At 41.3% G+C, this 19650-nt stretch overlaps 1 protein-coding gene across 1 annotated transcript; it reads left to right on the top strand.

The window, feature by feature from the left end:
• Positions 1-5004: 5004 nt before the first annotated feature.
• On the top strand, positions 5005-19290 carry LOC115042107 (cadherin-11-like). Its single transcript, XM_029500144.1, has 16 exons — positions 5005-5010; positions 5875-5954; positions 6485-6701; positions 9436-9730; positions 10446-10565; positions 10880-11047; positions 13646-13827; positions 14469-14725; positions 14840-14976; positions 15119-15240; positions 16251-16368; positions 16490-16672; positions 16730-16798; positions 16933-17122; positions 17239-17638; positions 18421-19290. The coding sequence occupies exons 1-16, from the start codon at positions 5005-5007 to the stop codon at positions 19288-19290; spliced, it is 3414 nt and encodes a 1137-aa protein (XP_029356004.1).
• Positions 19291-19650: the final 360 nt, after the last annotated feature.

A 19650-nucleotide genomic window follows, 5' to 3' on the forward strand; every position in this document is an offset into this window, starting at 1 on the left:
AAGAAAAGACAACGGTTTGATATTTAAAAAAAACAACAAACTGCCTGGAGGCTGAAGGTCAGAATGTATTACTGTATATAAGGAAACACATTTAGCTGTGGGAAATTGATTTGTGTCTGCTGTCGGGACACTCCTGAACTTCTTTGGCACGTCAATAAATTAATGAACACATGAAATTTTTGCTGAACTTGCTTGTTCATTCTTTGCAAGCGGCGTGCTCATAAATTAAGTATACTAGTAATTATTCAAGTGACAATGATGCTGCAAAGGATGATCAGGATAAAGGTCTGGAGCCGTTCACCCTCATCCACGCTGTTCATCCCTAAATTTTATTGTAAAGAAAGCCAAAATATGGTGGTTCAATATTTCAAGCTCAGTCCAACCCGTACTGTAGGAATGCTTTCATAGTGTATGGATTATGTCCACACATTGGAGCGGTGCCTAATGTGTTTTTAAAACCTAATATGGTTAGTTTATTATTGCAATATTCTTTAAATGACTGATGTTTAAATGATTAATGTGTGCAGTGAGCTTGGGAATGTGTTAATAACAGCATAAAATAAATTGCAGGCAAGATTGCATGACATCTCAGCAGACATCTCCAGTTCATCAGAGCAACGTCTTCTTAAACTACGACTACACTCTAAAAAGTGTAACATGCAGTTGTTCATTCAAACTAATAACTGCCATTGAAAAGAGGTTAAATTTGTTCATTTGATTGTGGAACCCTTTCTATTTGCTTGCTTTGACTGGCACTGAACTAAATATATGTCCCAAAGACCCAAAACAAAGTTTTTGATTTCTCTCAAAATATATGTGTTTTTAATGACTTGTAGGTAAAATTTTATTTTGAGTCAACTTGCATGCACGTTCCACGCTGCACAATCGGAGCACATGTACAAGTCCAATAGCTCTCTTTGGCATGCTGACACACCATTTGACATTGTGAATATCATTTACATCCTGGGTGGATTTCGTCCAAAGATAAACGTTAAGTAGCAAAGCAGTTGGAAAAAAATTATAGCCCAATTTAAGCTGGCTGGCTAATTAGCTAGCTACCAGTAGTTATCTTTGCATGATTGTTGCTGGCAAGCTAACTAGATAATGTTAGATAGCTGATGTTTGAGTTGGTTGAAGATGTCTCCGGTCCAATTACATAATTGTCAGAGGAATTTCTTTCATTTGTTTTCATGTTAAATATGTTCCATATGGTTCATATGTTAAATATGAATAAATACAATAACAATAATAATAATTATAATAATTTAGTCAAAGGTAAATACAGTAGGTTGGTTCAATTTCCATATATTAGTTTGGTTCAATAACTGAAATGTTAAGAAAATCATTTGGATCAAGGCAAAAAATTAAGGTCAAGTGCAGTATTATTGTTTGCATCAGCATAAAATAATCAGGTTGTAACAAGTGACTCAATTTAGATTCTGTGAAGTAAAAAAAATTAGATGTGATATCTGGATATCTTTTTTTTTTTTTTAGCAATGTACTTTTTTCAGTGTACTGTAGCTGGGCTGGGTGAGTAAAATGGGAAAGCGTCCCTTGCTCCCCAACCTCATCCATAATTCCCATCTTTGGAAGTTCATTAATGACAGATTTACTGAGCAAGTGCAGAATAAAAAGTGGAAACCAATTTTGTGGTCCAGGGGGCCAAACCTGGAAGCAAGGAGCCAGTTCTGAGGGAAAGAAGGAAAGAATTAAAAAAAAAAAAAAAAAGTTTTGAGCCCACAAGACAAACTCAAGATTTGGGCAAGCATGGATGTTTTCAGAGATTTGTTCTGTGTTGGCTGTTTCCACTCTTCAAATGTAAACTGCAGCTGAGAACAGAGAAGACTCCACAGGATTTTGCCGAGAAGTGACATGTCATAGACCTTAGCTTCTGCGCCGTTCTGTATCTGTTTTCTCTTTTTTTCCTATTTATTTTAAAAGGCTTTAAAAAACAAACTAACTAACAAACATCTGACCACAACAACCAGAACCTTTTGAAAGATTCTTTGGCATTCCTCCTGCGCAGTCTGAGCTCAAAAGAAGTTTTGCACTTGAAAATATGTCCTTGTGTTCTCTCAGGCAGTAATGAAAGACTAAAAACAGATGATTCTTTCAGTCCTAGTCCCTCATTCTCACTGCCTTTCATACTAAAACTGCCTCACACATCTGGGCTGCAATCATATTCTCTCCCATGAAATATCGAGATGAAACAAGTCAAAGTGCAAAAATATTATCTTAGCTGTGACATTCTGGAGGGACATTACATGCTGGAGCAGTGTTAGGTTTTCGTCTTGCACATTTTAGACTTTCTACAGACTCTAAAAAAAAACGTAATTTTGAAATCCTTTAGATTTGAATGCAAATTTTAATTTTGTCTCTTGAAAATGTTTTGATATCGTTTATTTTTTTCCGAAGACAAAGCATTCAAATCGAAAAATTTGATGGGAGACGGAATCACACCAAAACCAGTAAAAACTGAGAGACAAATTTCCGCTTTGACACCAAGGTGGAAATGAAAAACTTCATCTTTTAACACGGCAGCATTGCGGGGCGGATTTTCTGGTCTAGCTTCTGGAAGGAAAAAAAAAGCAAAAACTTGAGGATGACTGTGTAGCCCGGATACATTTAAGCAGATTATAAAACACTGCCTGACTTCAAGCAACCGATGATGCCTCACTGGAAAATAATGAAGGAGCTTAAAAGAATCAAACGTCACTGAGAACATGCACTAATGTTGGTGTACAGGTTCCCCATACTGGTTAAAATAATGGGCTGTTGAGCAGGTTGGTGGGGGGCGGAGAGAGAGAGAGAGAGAGAGAGAGAGGCTGGGTTAAATGGACTGACCTCACGCTGAGCTCAGATGAACCTCAGCATCGTTTCCCACGTTGGATCACTTCAGCTCCGTTAAACCGGAGAGCCTCACGCTCTCTGCTCATCCTCCTCCGTGGACTCTTTGATCGGAGCCTTGACAAGTTTTCGATCATCTTCCACTTTCCTGTTCAGTTTGCGTCTTTGACTCGATCGGCGCTGTTCGGCCGTAAAAAAAAAAAAAAAAAAAAAAGGCTGAGACAGACCTTCCGTCCTGTCGATGAGAGGGGAAGCAGGTGAGTGACAGCTGCTGCTGCTGCTGCTGATGATGATGATGATGGAGCACCCTTTCTCATTTTCGCGTGCGCGCGCTTGTGTGTGTGTTTGCGGGCGTCCTACTCAATTGCCTTGCGCGCGCACTTCAGAGCCGGTGTCGCGTAGCTGGACCTCGGTCCGCTGCCAACAGCAGTGAGCTTTGTGTTGTGTTTGTTGTTGTTGTTTTTGAGTTCATTATAATAGTTAGGCCATGTGTGTAAATCACATTAACATGCATCAACTAGGTCATATTTCTGGCTTTCCTCTAACAAGACAAGGTCACGCTCCGGGCTGTTTGGAGTATCTCAGCTAGATATGCTAATGAGCGCTCCAGATGTGTGTGTTTGTGTGTGTGTGTGTGAGAGAGAGAGAGAGACCAGGGAGTAAGCAGAAGCATTCAGCCATCGTTGCAGAAATGTTAAGTCTTTCTGTGTTTTCCGTTGTGATGTCTGTTGACATCACAGCCCACAGACAGGCAGAGCACTTTTTACAGTTGAAGACCAGATGAGAGACATTTCATTATGGCAGATCAGTCCATGTCTGAACACTTGCTCAGCAGCCCGGCGCTTTTGCAGCGATGGACTGTTACTTCAGGTTAAGCTGGACAATGATGGGTTGACTGATGTGCTGAGTACAGTGGGTGTCTTCTCACCAGGCTGGTTGGGGAAGACTTAAGAGATTTGTGTGTGTGTGTGTGTGTGTTTGTGTGTGCACAGAGCAGGATTGAAGCAGTAAGAATTAAGAGAGATCTGTATACGAGCATTAAGGCAGATGGCAGGAAGCAGGGAACGCCAGAGATGTTCAAATGGAACAGTCGGTCCATGTCCTGGACGTTTAAGCCAGCCAGGATGCCACCCAACACAACCACCCCACCACCACTTCCACTGCTCCCACCTCCCTCTCTGGTTCCATCTTTCCTCATGTAAAAGCCTTGACATGAATAGGCTATTTTTAATAAAAATGAAATAGCCTTTTTGCAGTGAAGCGACTCGATGCAAAGTGAAGTGAGACTGAAACAGCGATTTGCAATTTAGAGCTATGTCACCACTCATCATTCCATTCTGAGCCAGCAACAGCAAATCGTCCTCACGCTTTCATCCTCTATCCCTGCCTTACATATCTCATATGCACTTATACTCTAAAGACTTCAAACAACGGTGAATGGCATGTACTGCTGGCAACATGTTTTTTTGGAGCAAAGCTGGCAGAGGGAAATGTAAGCCAAGAGCTCAGTCTATGCTAACACAATAGCTGAGGAAGACAAAAGTGTTTTTGGAGGAACCTCTTCTATGTTTTGTTTTGGATTTTTTTTGGCTAGATTTATGATGATAGTAAGCAGATGCAGATGTTGAACACCAAGAATTATAGATAGATGGCTTGCCGTTATTGTGCAAAAAAAAAACAAAACAAAACAGAAATCCAGTGTGAATTTCTGGGGGAAAAAAGATTAAGGGTTGAGAAGTGACTTAATAGTTTCTATGATCAAATTCTCAAATTGATTGCTTGCTCCATCCTGTTTTTAGAAAGTGGGTCACTCTCTGGAGTGAACAGGAAAGTTTTCATGTCCTTTTTTTCATATGTGGCATATGACAACATGTTATGAGTCATATACACTACCATCAAAGGACTGTGCATTACTATAGCCCCCCTCCTCATTTGCATCTAAATGAATCAAATCCTGTATTTGACTGTACATTTGTTCATTTCAGTGAGGGTTTAGGTTTCTCAGTGTGCACAATGTCATTTATGTTCTCTGGCCTTAATATTGATCGTTTGCCATCTGAAATCTCTTTAGCCTTTATAAGTATTTCAGTGTAAATATGCTCAAGACAGGCGCATGAAAACCACCCATCCCTGTGCACTCATTACACACACTTCAATATGCGGGTGAGATTAGTGCGTGTGTGTGTGTGCGACACTGCGATCTACTCGTGAATAAAGTTTATAATAATTGTCTGAAACAGACAACTGAAAATATCCATTTATTGCAGAAAATAGTGAAGCAGAGTGATGGATGCAGGTGGGTGGTGACTGTGAATGAAAAAAATTGTAATTGCACACTTTCAACCGTTAAGCTGTTGACACTTTTCAATACATCAAGTTTCAAAAGATCAATGGCCTGATCTGACTCAAATACTAACGAAACTCAGCTCGTTAAACTTTTGGAAAATGAGGACATTGATTAAATTATTTATGGGTCTAATTAATCTCTTGAGAGAAACCTCTTTCTCCACTGGGCATTGAGGCATGGGGTGACCATCTTTAGGGATGATATAAATCATCAAGTGTCCGGGCAATTCAATGTGACAAGAAACGGTAAAGTTGCTGAGCTCCACTTCATGGCCAGGACTGCAGGCTCCAAATTAATTGAACATTTTTAAGACTACACTTGACTCTTTGAGAATGTGTGAGTGATCAATAACACAATTCAAGCACAACAGCAATGAGGGGGACATGAACACCAGCATCTGGTGCAAAGTGAATTCTCCTTTTTTTTTTCTTTTTTTTTTATAATTTCTTATCAGACCGTAAAGCTCTGAGTGTCTGTGCGAAACTTGCAGCTATTTTTACAGCAGCTGCCAGAGAGCTCAGATTAGCAGAGGTTCTAAACTAGCTACAGGCAAACATTAACCCATGATGTTCTTTTCATATATTTTTATGAGATAATGATTAAGATGAAAACTCTTTTCCTTTTTATGTCTGTATCTTGTGGAGCTTAGTGAAGATCACAATAATCCTGTGTCTTCTCAGGTGATCGTGTACGGCATATGGTTGGCATGGGAACTGGCCAAGAAGAGGGTGAAACGAACACTTACCCTGCTAAGACGATGGTAAAGACACAACATGAGAAGTAATGACAACCTGCTTCCGGTCAGCCACCCATCAGCTACTCTTTGAAGCGGACTGATTTAAGAATCTCAGCCATGGCATTGCATACTGTCCTTCTTCTGCTTTTATTCTTCAAAGGAGGAAGAAATTGCATTTCAGTTGTTGTTGGCCTATCAGAAGAAGAGCAGGATTTGCAAGTAACACCAAGCAAAAGAGATTTTTTAGGAAATCCAGAGTCCATGGATGGCTCATCTTTTAGAATCAAAGATCTGAAAAGCCAGTTTGAGAGTACAAAGGGCAGTATACGAACCCGGCTACGTGTGGCTTTTAAAGATTATGGCAGAGAATCCAGTGACTTTGACTTTAGCAATAACACAACAGGGGTAAGAATCACACTTAACCACCCAGAATTTGCGGCCACATCCCCAATACCTAAAGATAGTCCTGACCTCACTGCAAACCACCCAAAAAGGAGCTATGTGACTAATGGAGAGGTTGATGGTGTAATGAATGATCGTGTTCCGGTGTCGAGTTTAGAGGAGGAGTACTTTCTCCAGCCTGAGGTCCATTTGGTGACAGGTGCTGGTGACATTCTGCCCAAGAAGACACAAGGTCGTATTTCTAAGTGGGTCACGGAGTCTGAGGATGGCCCACCAATGCCACGTTCCCGCCTCCGGAGGAGTTGGCTCTGGAACCAGTTTTTTGTGATCGAGGAGTATAGAGGGCCGGAGCCTGTGCTCATAGGACGGGTAAGCTGCTTTTACATTCAACATGCACATTTAAATCACAGGCATCAAGGAGTGTAGAGTTACATCTGAGCTCGATTTCTGAGAGTTCAATGAGAGATTGTTTTACTATTTTACTATTTTACTATTACTTTTTAACTAGATTTTATAGAGAAATCAAGAATAGTATAGCTTGAGCAAAACAAAATCTATTCTGTGCTCGATCCAACAGCTGCTTCCACTCTCCTCTGTCCAGAAGAAACGTTAGCACTATGTCTGATTAAATAAAAACAGCCATTTACCAATGGCATGCACCAGTTAAGCACAGTGTAGGAGTGTTTCATGCTGAGTGAGCCTTTAAGCAACCCTTAGACCGTGCAGAGTAGATATGTAAAGAGCAAGAGCGGCACTGTGGGCCAGCTTCCAAGGGTCAGGCAAACAGAGAGAGAGGGCAAATCACACAAAAACATTTATGGAGGAAAATTATTTTTGGTTCTCTAAAATTTTCTTTGTGTAATCATTTCTCAACAGTTTCTAATTTATCTTTTTGTCTGTGCTTAAAATACCTTAGAACGCTCCATCTCATGCTTCCACTCAGGCATACGGCACAGATATAATGCTGCATAATTGTGCAGCACTTGTCTTGTCACATCTTTGTACCCTCACAGTGGCTACACCAGCACCCTTCAACTGCTGTTGGTGTCACAACATGAAAAGTGTCTGAGATGATTTAATCCACAGCACACCTGAACCATTCCGATCCCAGGGGTATACTTGTAGCATTTCACAGTCAGGTGCTCCTCACTAATGCAGCTGCTGGCAGCCACAGTTTACTCAGTGTGGGATTATATCAGATGTAACACTAACAGGGAATGTTTCGCCAGTGATTCTGCAGCTAGAAGTATACTTTATAGTGACAGTCTAGATTGGATTCTTACCAGTGCTGTATATGCCTCATAAATGTTTAATCTTCCTCTCCCCGGCTGTTATTGATACAGTCAGGGAGGGGTGTTAAAGCAATCAGTAGACGCACAAAATGGCCCATTCTTCTGCAAGCCTGGTCTTTATGTTGATATCAAGCAAACCTGTATCATCAGTGTTTTCTGTCAGATGCAGCTCATTTTGTTCATCAAAAATAAAGAGACAATTGTGTCAAAGTCGTGATTGGAGCAAGGTTTGAGGTGAGCTATCAGCAGCTCAAATCACAGGTGACTGCAAGTATGCAAAATGAAGATTTTGGCTGCCAAGAAAAACAATGTGAAGCAGATATAAACCTGGAGGTGAATACGTGAATACAAGTGGGACAGAAAATGATAAAGGAATTGGAAGAGGATTTTTCCCTTTCTGCAGGTTTGTTCGTAGGAGGGTGGATAGATTTCTTCCCCTCTGTGAGAAAGGTTTTTTTTTTTTTTTTTTTTTTTTTATGACTGACTAGAGTATTGTGGGCCTGCACCCAAAGTCAAACAGTTTGGAAAGAACATCCTGGTAGGAGACGGGAGATAATGGAGTGGTGACTATATAGGGGGACATAAAGAGCAGGGGAGCAAGACAGGCACAGACCCTGACAAAAATGTCTTTCACAATGAAGTGTGAGATCAAAATCAAAGAAAGCCCTAAGGAAGAATAGAGTGAGTAAGATGTGGGTGTGTAGGGATGAATACAAAAACCTGCTTATCTAGCAATTTGTAGGGTATGCTATCATGAATTTCTATAATCCCCAACTTTATCCTTCCAGCACACACAAGCAGAATGTACACTAATCTTTTATTCTCCCCTGGACTCTGCCTGCATGCTGTGTAGCATGTGAGAACTCTACTGCATGAGCATATGTTGTTAACTCGCATTAAATTGCAATTCAAAGATATTTTCAAGTGAGCAGCTCTTTTAATGACACAAGGGCACTGACTAATTCTGCATGTGTAATTATATGGGCAATTAAATTTCTCAGTTTCGCAGTGGCACAGACAAACTTTTCCTTGCAAAGATCATTTGAAATCACTCTGTGAATTCATAATGAGCCATTGTTGCAGCTAAAACTAGGCTTTAAGTCTCATAGGTATCTGAGGTCCACAGCAGGAGTTGTGTAGAAGCCTCATGGATTATGTGCCTTAAGGGTAGAGAGATGTGAAGGCTTTTGGTCAGAATTTCCAATGTCATGAGGGCTGAATAATCTCTTTGCTTTTCTATTTCTGTGTTTGGATTGTTAACTTTTACCTAGCTTTCTTCACGGGAGAGTAAAAATCCATGGGGGAGGGAAAGACAGAGAGAGAGAGAGAGAAAGGAATAAGTCATGCAAGCAGATGGGCATCCTGTGTAAATGCAGTAACTTGATGAAATGAGAAAGACACAAGGACTGGAAAAAGAGGCGGTTAACTAGGTGCAGGGAAGTGAGGCAGTTGGATTTACAAGAAAGGGACAGATGGGTAGTAGAGAGAGATTTACAGATGGATAGTGCCTGTGTTAGCAGAATGCATCTGTGAACATACATGCAAGACATTTCCACAGCCTCGTTGATGTGGCTTTGCCCTCAACAAGCTCCCACTGGCATGTTCGGTCGAATGGGCTGATTAGCTGTACGCATCAGTACTCATCCTGGTCCCATATGTATCTTCCACACCTGGTGCCATTCACCCAACACATCCTGTCTCAACATAAATCACCCATTTTACACACTCGTGTTTGCAGCATTTGCAGTAGTGTCAGTAACCCGAATGAGCATCCTGTGATGTAGCTTGATGTTTTGCTTTTTGTTTTCCAGCTACACACAGATATGGACAAAGGAGACGGCCGCACTAAGTACACGCTGGAGGGGGAGGGAGTGGGCTCCGTGTTTGTGATAGACAGCAACACGGGAAACATACATGTCACCAAGTCCCTGGATCGCGAGGAGAAGGACCAGTACCGTCTGATTGCTACAGCCACAGACCGTCAGACCGGCCAAGCCCTGGAGCCCTCCTCTGAGTTCATTATTAGAGTGCAGGACATCAATGACAATCCACCCATCTTCCCCAACGAAGCCTACATCGCCATGGTGCCAGAAATGGCCAACATTGGTAGAGTGGAAAAACAACGTCAAAGGGATTCTCCACCCAGAATCTGAAATTAGTTTTTCGTGATGTCCCTCATGGAGAGCACTTCTGTCATGCTGTCACAAAGTTTTCACTGCAAATCAAAATTGTTGAGATATTTTATTAATCTCTAGATATGATAACTAAGTCATAAAACCTTATAGAGAAATGTCAACCAACCCAAGCAACCAATAGTTATTTCTAAATCAAATTCTAATATTGAGAAGAATTATTATGTCTGTAAAATATCAAGAAATACTGAAAATGAAAAGCCAGTGTCTCAACTCAAACTGCTCAGTGTTCAAAGACAGTGACAGAAAAGCATAAAATCTCTGTTTGACATACAGATTATTTGTCTTTCAACAAACCTGATCTTCAGCATAATAGATTCCACTTCTGTCCCAAAAAGATGTAGCTTCCTGGGCTCACAATCATGTTGCAGTCAGAACATGGCTAAATACATTATGTGTGAGTGTCAAGCAGGGTAACATATCTGTCTTATAGATAAATGTTTTCAACATGCACTCGGTACAGATAGGCAGAAGAGAAGTGGATAATCCTTATAATCCTAGAAGTGTAAGTATTTGATATTCAAAATATAGATTTTGAGTGGAGCATCACTTTCAGATGGTTTATGAATCATCCACCAGCTTTATACTTTAACCTGGTGCCTACTAATGCTGCCTGCTCTTTTTCGCAGGCACGTCCATAATCCAAGTCACAGCCAGAGATGCCGACGATCCAACATATGGAAACAGTGCGCGGCTGGTGTATGCCATCACTCACGGGCAGGACTATTTCTCTGTGGATCCTCAGACAGGTCTGGTCGCAGCTTCACATGTACCACTCATCCCCTTAAAGCTGTTTACTTGAACACATTAAATCCCAGGGGCACAGTTAGATGTCATATGTTTTTCTTTTTCCACCATACATGGCTTTCAACCAACATTTCATATGATCTTTTTAGAAACAGAAGCAGCCAGATGTCACTTGTTTTCCAACGTTCCGATTCTAAAATGTATGCATCTGACTTGCCTTGATGCTAATTTCCAGAGACACTGTGTCACTGTGAAATCTTTTGCTGTTGTGATTTTTGTTCCACGTCCCGCCTCCTGCTTCCCCTCACTTCGCCAGGCATCCTGCGGACGGCTGTACCTGATATGGACAGAGAGAAGCAGGACGAATATCTGGTCGTCCTCCAGGCCAAAGACATGGGGGGGCATTTGGGTGGATTATCAGGGACCACAACCATCACTGTGAAGCTGAGCGATGTCAATGACAACCCACCCCACTTCAGACGGAGTAAGCACGGCTGTAATCAGATCACCACTGAAATGGTCGCTTTCAAGCTCTATAGGTTTAGGTTGCGTGCATGGTGGGGGTGTGTGTGTGTGAGGGAGAGACAGATCGAGAGTATAGATTGAAATGATGAAATATTTTGTAGTGGCATTTGTGACAGCAATCTGATATTTTTTATTTTGCTTCCTTTGGATCCTAGCCGTTCCCTTGATAAATTCACCATAACATAGGAGCTCTTAAAGCAGTTAAACAGCCTGTCAGTCCAGTATCTTATTTTATTTTACACACTCTTCGTAAATATTATTTTGAGCATCAGTTACACAGCCTTTGTAGAGATGACTGCTATTAGCTTTCATATGCACACTGCAGCTTGGTCACTGTGGTTCAAATGGACTGTGCCCTGAAGATGAAGAGTGAAAGATTGTGTCCACTTTTTCATATCCGGGCTTTTCCCTGTTCCATGCTATTAATATTTCATCTTAAAGTTCAGTGCTTTCTGCTTCAATAGACAGTAAAATCACTGCAGAATGTCTCTAACACTTTGAGACATATACTGCATTTCTCTTTATACCACTACTCCTACTGTATGCTCGCCTTGCCTCCTCTTTCCTACTTTTTCAAAAATCTGTCTTTTTCTGCTGTCCATCTTAATGTTTAAAGCCCCCTTTTCTTTTGTTGCTATATTGTTTTGCAATATTTTATAGAAGCAATGTAAAATTGCTTTTTAATATTTCAAATACCAGCAGTGCATTATTTATTAGCTCATATCTGACTAAATCTTCCCTCTCTTCTCGCAATAATGCCACCATTTAAGCAAATAAGCAAAAAGCTCATTTAACATGCTGTATGAATGAGAGTGGAGGTAGAGTCATTTTGATTTAAAGATCAGCATTGTGAATTTCTTGTTTGTTGTTGTGCAACATTGTAGACCTTGCAATACAATAACTCACTTGTTACTAGAGATGAGCGAGTACACCACTATCCGAATCTGTTCAACTATCTGCATTATCTGTATCTGTATTCGTACTTGTAAGGGGCGGGACTTAGGCCAGAAGTGGGCGTGGTTTATACAAAAGTTGTATTTTTAAGCCTGAAATTGATATGGGTTGATCAGAAGTGGCTATATTTATTGTAAGACTCAATATATTTTTATTACAGCTTAATTTGTATTACACCAAGGTAAGAAGAGCGAGCAGCACCGCTTCTGTCATGAATCAAGTTTTTACCCCATAACCCCATAAAGAGGGGCAGATTTGAAACATTTGGATTATAAAAAGCTATTTTAAAATGACGATGTAGTAGTGTGGATGCAGCCTAACTTTTTATCACTATCAGGTTAAATGATGATCTTACTGGGTGACTCCATCGGGTGGTTGTAAATATGGTTGTAGGTCACCTCCGGCCTCGATGAAAATGAAGGCAATTAGAAGGGACAATGAGAGAGACCCACATATGTGAGTTTTTCATTGTACCGTACAGCTAGCGTGTTCAAATTCATTTGACATGTTGGCAGAATGTTTTAAGTGAACTACTGGACAGTGTTTTTTAGATTGTGCAGCCGATTGTTTTCCCCTCTGGTGGGCGTGGCTTTCGGAGTATGAGGCGTTGCTGTCTGTCCTATCACAGGACGCCCTGAGGAGGATTTTCCTTCAGGCCCGCACAGATATTGACTCGTATTACTCGTATGGTGCTCGTACTCGTCAAAATTGCGATATCCGTACCAGATACTGTCAGCTGAGTATCCAGCTCAACCGTACCTGTTACCATGCTGATGTTTAGCAGATTACTATGTTTACTATGATCAGGATGTCATGTTTAGGATGTTAGCATAATACAGTGTCATAATTACTATTAATCACAAAGTACTGCGTTTTTCATTCTATTAACACTAGACTAAAAAAGTCTGAACCAAACTTAAACTGTGCTTTGGGATGTTCCACTCTGGGCCAAATTATTGGACCAGCAGTACAGTATTGTCATCCTGACAGCCATGATGCTGGCTGACTGCAGCTTACCACTGTTGATCATAAAGAGTTTGAGCTGTAAAAACAGTCATTATAATGAGTGATTGCAAGACTCCACAGACTACAACTACAAAAACAAGATAGAAATATCTAATTGCACAATATGTGAACAAATTATTGCAGATATAGAAAAGTCTTTAAAGATAGTTTGACTATTTTAAAGATGGTCTTGCCTGTATGTACATTGCGAATGGCACTGGCTCTGCAAATGTCCTTGCTAAGACGAGAAATTAGTCCTTTTAGAGAAAAAACCCTCCTGAATTAAATATGGAATTACCTTCTTAATTTGAAATCTGAAGCATAAGTATGATTGCACAGAGCAAGCATTGCGGATTTTCTCACCCCATCATTTTCCTTATATGAACAGGAGCAATGATTCCTTGTCTAGTAACTCTCATAACATGAGTTCACGTTACATGTCGCTGGACGTATGCAGAAAACATTCCTATATGTGATCTTTGTAGGAATAATAACTGTTTGGCTCCAAACCGAATCATGGCTTGGTTTTTTGAATTGAAGATTAATCATCATGCAGTGCCAGTCCAAGCCATTATATTCAGTATTTCCCTCTTTGCAGGTGCATGGTCATTTTCTGTGTCTGAGCTGGCAGCACCAGGTGTGGAGGTGGGCCGTCTAACTGCCACTGATCCTGACTTGGGAGAAAATGCACAGCTGGAGTTTATCATCCTGGATGCTGAGGAGGCCAAAATATTCAATATAAGTGAAAGAGATCGGGAGGCTGTCATTGTGCTGAACAAGGTGCGATGTGGGTATACAAGGCGCAATGGTGTGCAATGCAACTTTACTTCAGCAAAAGTTTTCCTAATTGCAGCAGCTCTAAAGCTTTATGTAGCTTCAGCACCACCACAATGAGAACAAAAGCTAACAATCAACTCTAGTCTGCAAAGTGCAAATTAATTTTATTTAATTAGCTGAACGCTTCAGAACTCCACTCAAACACCCTCTGTTGCTGACAGTTTCAGACTCCCAAGGATCCCCATGGACAATTAAAGGATAACAATGGACCAATAAACAGCTGGTTGAAAAACCGTAGTTAATTTCAACTGAGTAGTCTATGTCGAAGGTAGCCAATGAATAAAAAGTATCTTTTTGCTCTTGCTGATTTGAATACCGCTGGGCGAAGCTAATTATCCCATATTGAAATCTGAAATTAAAAGGACGAGGAATGAGTAATTGCTGAAAGATTTATTGGAGTGATCCAATTGGAACATGGGAGTTATAGAGTAAGTTTTTTAACTTAGAAAAGAATCTCCCTGTATATTAATTATGAAGCAGACAGCTATGTGCAAGAAGAAATATACAGTCCATATTTATGAATCATGCACTAAGGGCTTTCAATACATGGCCTACAGACTGCTGTGTTATTCTTTATCCCACAGCTGCTGGATTATGAGACCTGCAATTCATACACCTTCTCTGTGGAAGTGGCCAACCCCTTGGTGGATGCCCGCTACTTAAAGAAAGGTCCCTTTAAGGATCAGGCAACAGTCCGGGTCATGGTCCTTAACGCTGATGAGCCCCCGCGTTTCTCCCAGGCTTGGTACCATCTGGATGTGTCTGAGAATTGCCCCCCTGTCTGTTCTGTCGGCCGGGTCTACGCTGTGGACCCAGACACAGGACAGAGCACCAACATCAGGTTTGTCATTACCCCGTCACATACTCATTTTGTCACTCACTCACTCACCCACCCAGCCACTCACTCGCTTTCTTCCTTTCCTACTTTTGCTTGCATCCTATTTCTGTTTCTCAGGTACTCCATCGATCCCCAGTCAGACCCAGAGGCTCTGTTCCGCATCGGCTCTGACACAGGCTTTATCAGCACAGTGCTGGAGTTGGACCGTGAGCAGGAGCAATGGCATAACATAACTGCCATCGCCACACAGAGGGGTACGTCAACTCCTCTGCCCTCGAGGGCCTATAAGCAGCAGAGCTTGCTGGAGTCATATTTCACCAAAAGCGCGTGTCGTGTGTGAATGATAGAAATTCTGTGATAATTTCAACATTAATGTCGGTTCCCCTTCTCTTTCAGACAATCCAAATCTTGTGTCAAGGGTTGTGGTTGCCATAGAGACACTAGACCAGAATGACAATGCGCCGGAGTTGGACAGGCAGTACACAACGTCTGTGTGTGACTCCACTGCCCCGGGCCAGGTCCGTTGTTGTTTTTGCCTGCTATCCAATTAAACTTTAGATTCTGTTCTTGTTTTTTGTTCTTTCTGTTTCAGCCACTTGTGACATGTTTAAGATGATTTTATGATTCTTTTTCCTCTCAAATTTTAAGCAAAAGAAATCCCTCCCTTGTTATAACTAAACAACATATAAGACGTTTTTACTCAGCTTTACGTTTCTTAATGTGAAGCCATGATGGATATAAACAATTTATTGTGAGGGTCATTTCTCTTAAATATATAACTCAATTGAAATTAACTTACTAACTAACACTTATCGTTAAGATTTCGGTCCTGGGTTATCTGGTTGCCTTGGCAACAGCACATGTGATTTAGCATCCCATCAAACATCATATAATGATACGCTGCAGCCAGTTGAAGCTGTTATCACAAAGCCTTCTGAAATAATAACAAACCAGTATATATTTTATAGTAATCTTTTTACTGATTTACTCTCAGCCCAATGAGGGACTGATCCAAAGGCAGAATGATAATTTCTTGTATTTTAAATGCTAAAAAAAAAAGAATAACCAGTGCTAATTGACAAATAAAATGCATGTTCCCTCGCTCCCCTCACAATAAAAGCCGTGCTGTGTGTGTTTATTTACCCACATTAATGCTTTTATCGTGAAGCAGCAGTACAAAATCATTAACTACAGCTGTGATTCAGTATTTGGAGAGTGCACCGCAAACAGTGTAATAAAAAAGAGTTTTGCTGGATGACACCATTTATTGTTTCCTGTGAATCCAATGAAGTAGACGCCATCACTAACAACTAAAGCTGCTATGCAGAGGGAATTATAAAATAAATGGTTCTCACTGACAAAATGGCAACAAAATGCCAACAAAATGCCAACCATAAACATATCACATATATCATGAGGATTATCTATATCTATATCTATATACACATATGCAACATTCATTATTCATTTATTTGTTTATCTATCTTAAATGCCATTAAAATGGAGCTTCCTGTCCTGTGTTCTGCAGGTAGTTCAGGTTCTGCGAGCCATTGACAGGGACCAGGGAGGGCAGGTGACTCCAGTCCACTTCAGCATCCCCCCAGAATCCAGTTCTGCGCTCAACCTCTCTGTTAGGGAGACTGGAGGTAGCATCCCTTCATTTTGTTGACTCTTTTTTTCCAGTTTTACACATGACAGTGTTCGCTTGCTGTGGTGCTGTGTTTGATGTGGTTTTTATTTATTTATTTATTTTTGCCTCATTGTTAGGTTTGACAGCCAGCCTGGTGCTGCAGTCAGCCTTGGAGCCCCGTCCTGGCTTCGGCTCATCCTTACTCACTCTGTACGTGCCAGTTGTGTTACGAGATGGGGCCTCAGGTCTGACCAACACTGGCACGGTCACTGTGACCATTTGTCCCTGTCTGCAAGGAGGCATGCAGACAGAGGACAGGGGTAAACAGAGAGACAGGAGATGGGAGAGACACATGGTTTGTCTGCCCATGCCGTCAGCCTCTCCAACTCTCATATTCAGTTTGGTCACCTTACTGGCCATGCTGGCTTGTGTCACCACGCTGCTGGGTAGGTTTGGTCACTTCCCCGAAGTCTCTGAAGTAATAAAATGTGTTGTTTCCAACTGAAAGACTCTGACTGGTTATGTCAGGTTGCTTCTGTCTAAAGAGTATGTGATCATGTGTCTCCTTTTTGCCCTTTAGTGGTGTGTGCACTCTCACTGTCATTGCGCCATCAGAAGCAAGACTCCCACTCACCCTTCGAGGAGGATGATGTCAGGGAAAACATCATATCCTATGATGACGAGGGGGGAGGGGAAGCAGACACCGCAGCTTTTGACATTACAGCGCTGCAGAGCATGCACAGAATACATCACATGCACAACAGAAACATGTGAGCTATGTCCGAAGACAGAAAAGAAATGACGTTCCGTAGTGTGGTGATATACGGGGGCTTGTGCACATTTGTCTATGACTGTGTGCTTCTCTGACATTTATCTCTTGACATAGATGGTACACCCAGCCAAATCCGCCAAGGGGTAGGACATACAGTTGGAGCCGTAACCCCCACCCCAGCCTTGACCCTCAGCAGCGGCCAGGCTCTGCTCCTCTCTACGGACGCCTCTGCTACGGCATCCCCACATTCCCTGTTCTAAGAGATTATCAACCTGGGCCACTGGAGGCAGGTCTGCAGTTGACACAGTTGACCCGTGGGCTCAGCGGCGGTCATATTGGCAATTCCCTCATCATCCAGAACCAGAACACCTTTGAGCCTCTGCTGCACTCTCCTGAAATAAGCCCTGGTAGTTATGAAGCAGAGCTTGGACTGGCGAAGAGCAAAATTAAAGACAGAAATGAAAGGCGCCAAGCGAACACAGCGGCTATGAAAGAGAATCAGGATCAGGCCAAGGTCAGAAAATTGTGATGAAACTTAAACATAAAAAAATTATACGGAGGCAAAAGCTGTGAGGATTTCATAAGTATCCTTCATAAGAAAGCAAGTGGAAATGTTATTTTTAGCTTTTTCTCATTTTTATTGATTTTATGCATGGAGTCCAGGGATCTACACAGTATCTACCTACCAAAATATGTATAATTAACAGTGCAAACAAACTGCAAAATGTCCATGTTGCAATTTTTTGCACCATGGGATTCAGCAGAATATAAAATAAATGTTCACTACCTTCAGATCTCAAATAATTTCAATCACACCGGCTCTGGGAGTCAACATATTTGATCAAGCACGGGCTGTGTATTATTGTAGATGGTTGACATGATGTGTTTTTGTTTTGTTTTGTTTTTGTAATATATAGATTTTATTAACAGATTAGCATTAAAACATTAAAAATTCAAGATGAAAGATTCAAACTCCAATCTATAGCCTATAGAATCTATAGTAATCTATAGTATAGACCACCAAAGCCAAGAAATCTAATCTGGATCTGTTCAATGGCAAATCTTTCATTCAAACTACATAAATAATAATAATAATAATAATAATAAACAACATCAGTCAAGAGTCAATTCGGTGGTGTTTAAATTTCAACATTAATTATTCAAATGTAAAAAAAATTGCATGATTTATGTTTTCTTTCCTCGATATCTGAAACATTGAAAAAAAAATTTTTCGTATAGACACAGACAAATATATATATATTTATATACACTTCCCTCTCTCTTATCCCTTCACAGACACACTCAAATGAAGCAGAGCCAGCACCAGCAAGCAACACTACAAATTTGACCTACTATGACCCAAATGAGTCTTCTTGCCAAAGTCACACCAGCTCCTCATCAAACCAGCAAGAGGGGCGACCAGGGTCATCGCCGACTCAGATCAGCACGGGAGCCACCAACAGCACAGCAGATGACATTGATACTGATTCCTCCATTCCCTTCGGTTCAGAGCAAAATTATTCAAATGTTAGTCAGGTCAACGCCGTAAACTCTCCTGTTCACCTGAAAAGAGACACATACAGCATTGTGGGCTCGCTGAATCCAAACAGCAGAGGGGCGTGTGTGAACGGGACCAGTGGCGCTGTGTTTTACCCATCGGGACTGCAGCTACTGAACATTTGCAGACTTCAGAAAGAGGATTTGACTCCACAGCCTTTTGCCTTACCTAGGGGGATGTTGGACAACAACAGATGTGAGTCTGTGGGGCTGGAACCTGCAAGAATAGATATGACCAACCCGCAGACCCTCCAGATAGAAGACCTCCTGAATTTCCGTCTGGATCAGGTCACCTTTGACCTGTCGCAGCCGCCCTATGACTCATTACAGACTTATGAGTTTGAAGGCCGGGATTCAAAGGCTGAGTCACTGAGCTCACTGGAGAGCGACGGAGAGAAGGACAATGGGAAAGTGGTGGAAGGGATGGAGGAGTTGAACCAAAAGTTTCAGAGGCTGGTGGAGATCATCCAGGAGAGGGAGAAAGAGAAAGGTAGAGAGGGGGGAGAGATGCAAGCAGCTAAGGGATGTGAGACTGCAGGGGCTACTCTCATTGACACTCATAAACAAACGGAAGATGAAGAAAAAGAAGAGGAGAGATGGGATTTTTAGACTGCATAACAACACAAAAAACATTCACTGATGGATTTTAAACACAGCAGAGGTGGCAAAATGCACAACCTCTGTCAGGAATCGTCTTATCCCGCAACCTCTGCCAGGTAAAATCCATGAGGCTGACAATAAAGTAAAGATTTGTAGTGGAATCAGTGCACTGCGTATAGCTTTTACTGCCACTGTGTTTAGAAAATGCATATGGAACCTGTCCCTTTTCACACTAGTAACTGATATTAATAATGTACTTGGGCTTTCAAAGCTAAACTTATGAAAAATTAACCTTTTTTTTTTTTTAAATATTGATTCTGAGCTCTGGAAGTTGAATTGTTCGAGAATAGGCCTCGTTAAATATTGAGT

This window comes from Echeneis naucrates, chromosome 4 (assembly GCF_900963305.1).
Source record: "Echeneis naucrates chromosome 4, fEcheNa1.1, whole genome shotgun sequence".
Lineage (NCBI taxonomy): Eukaryota > Metazoa > Chordata > Actinopteri > Carangiformes > Echeneidae > Echeneis > Echeneis naucrates.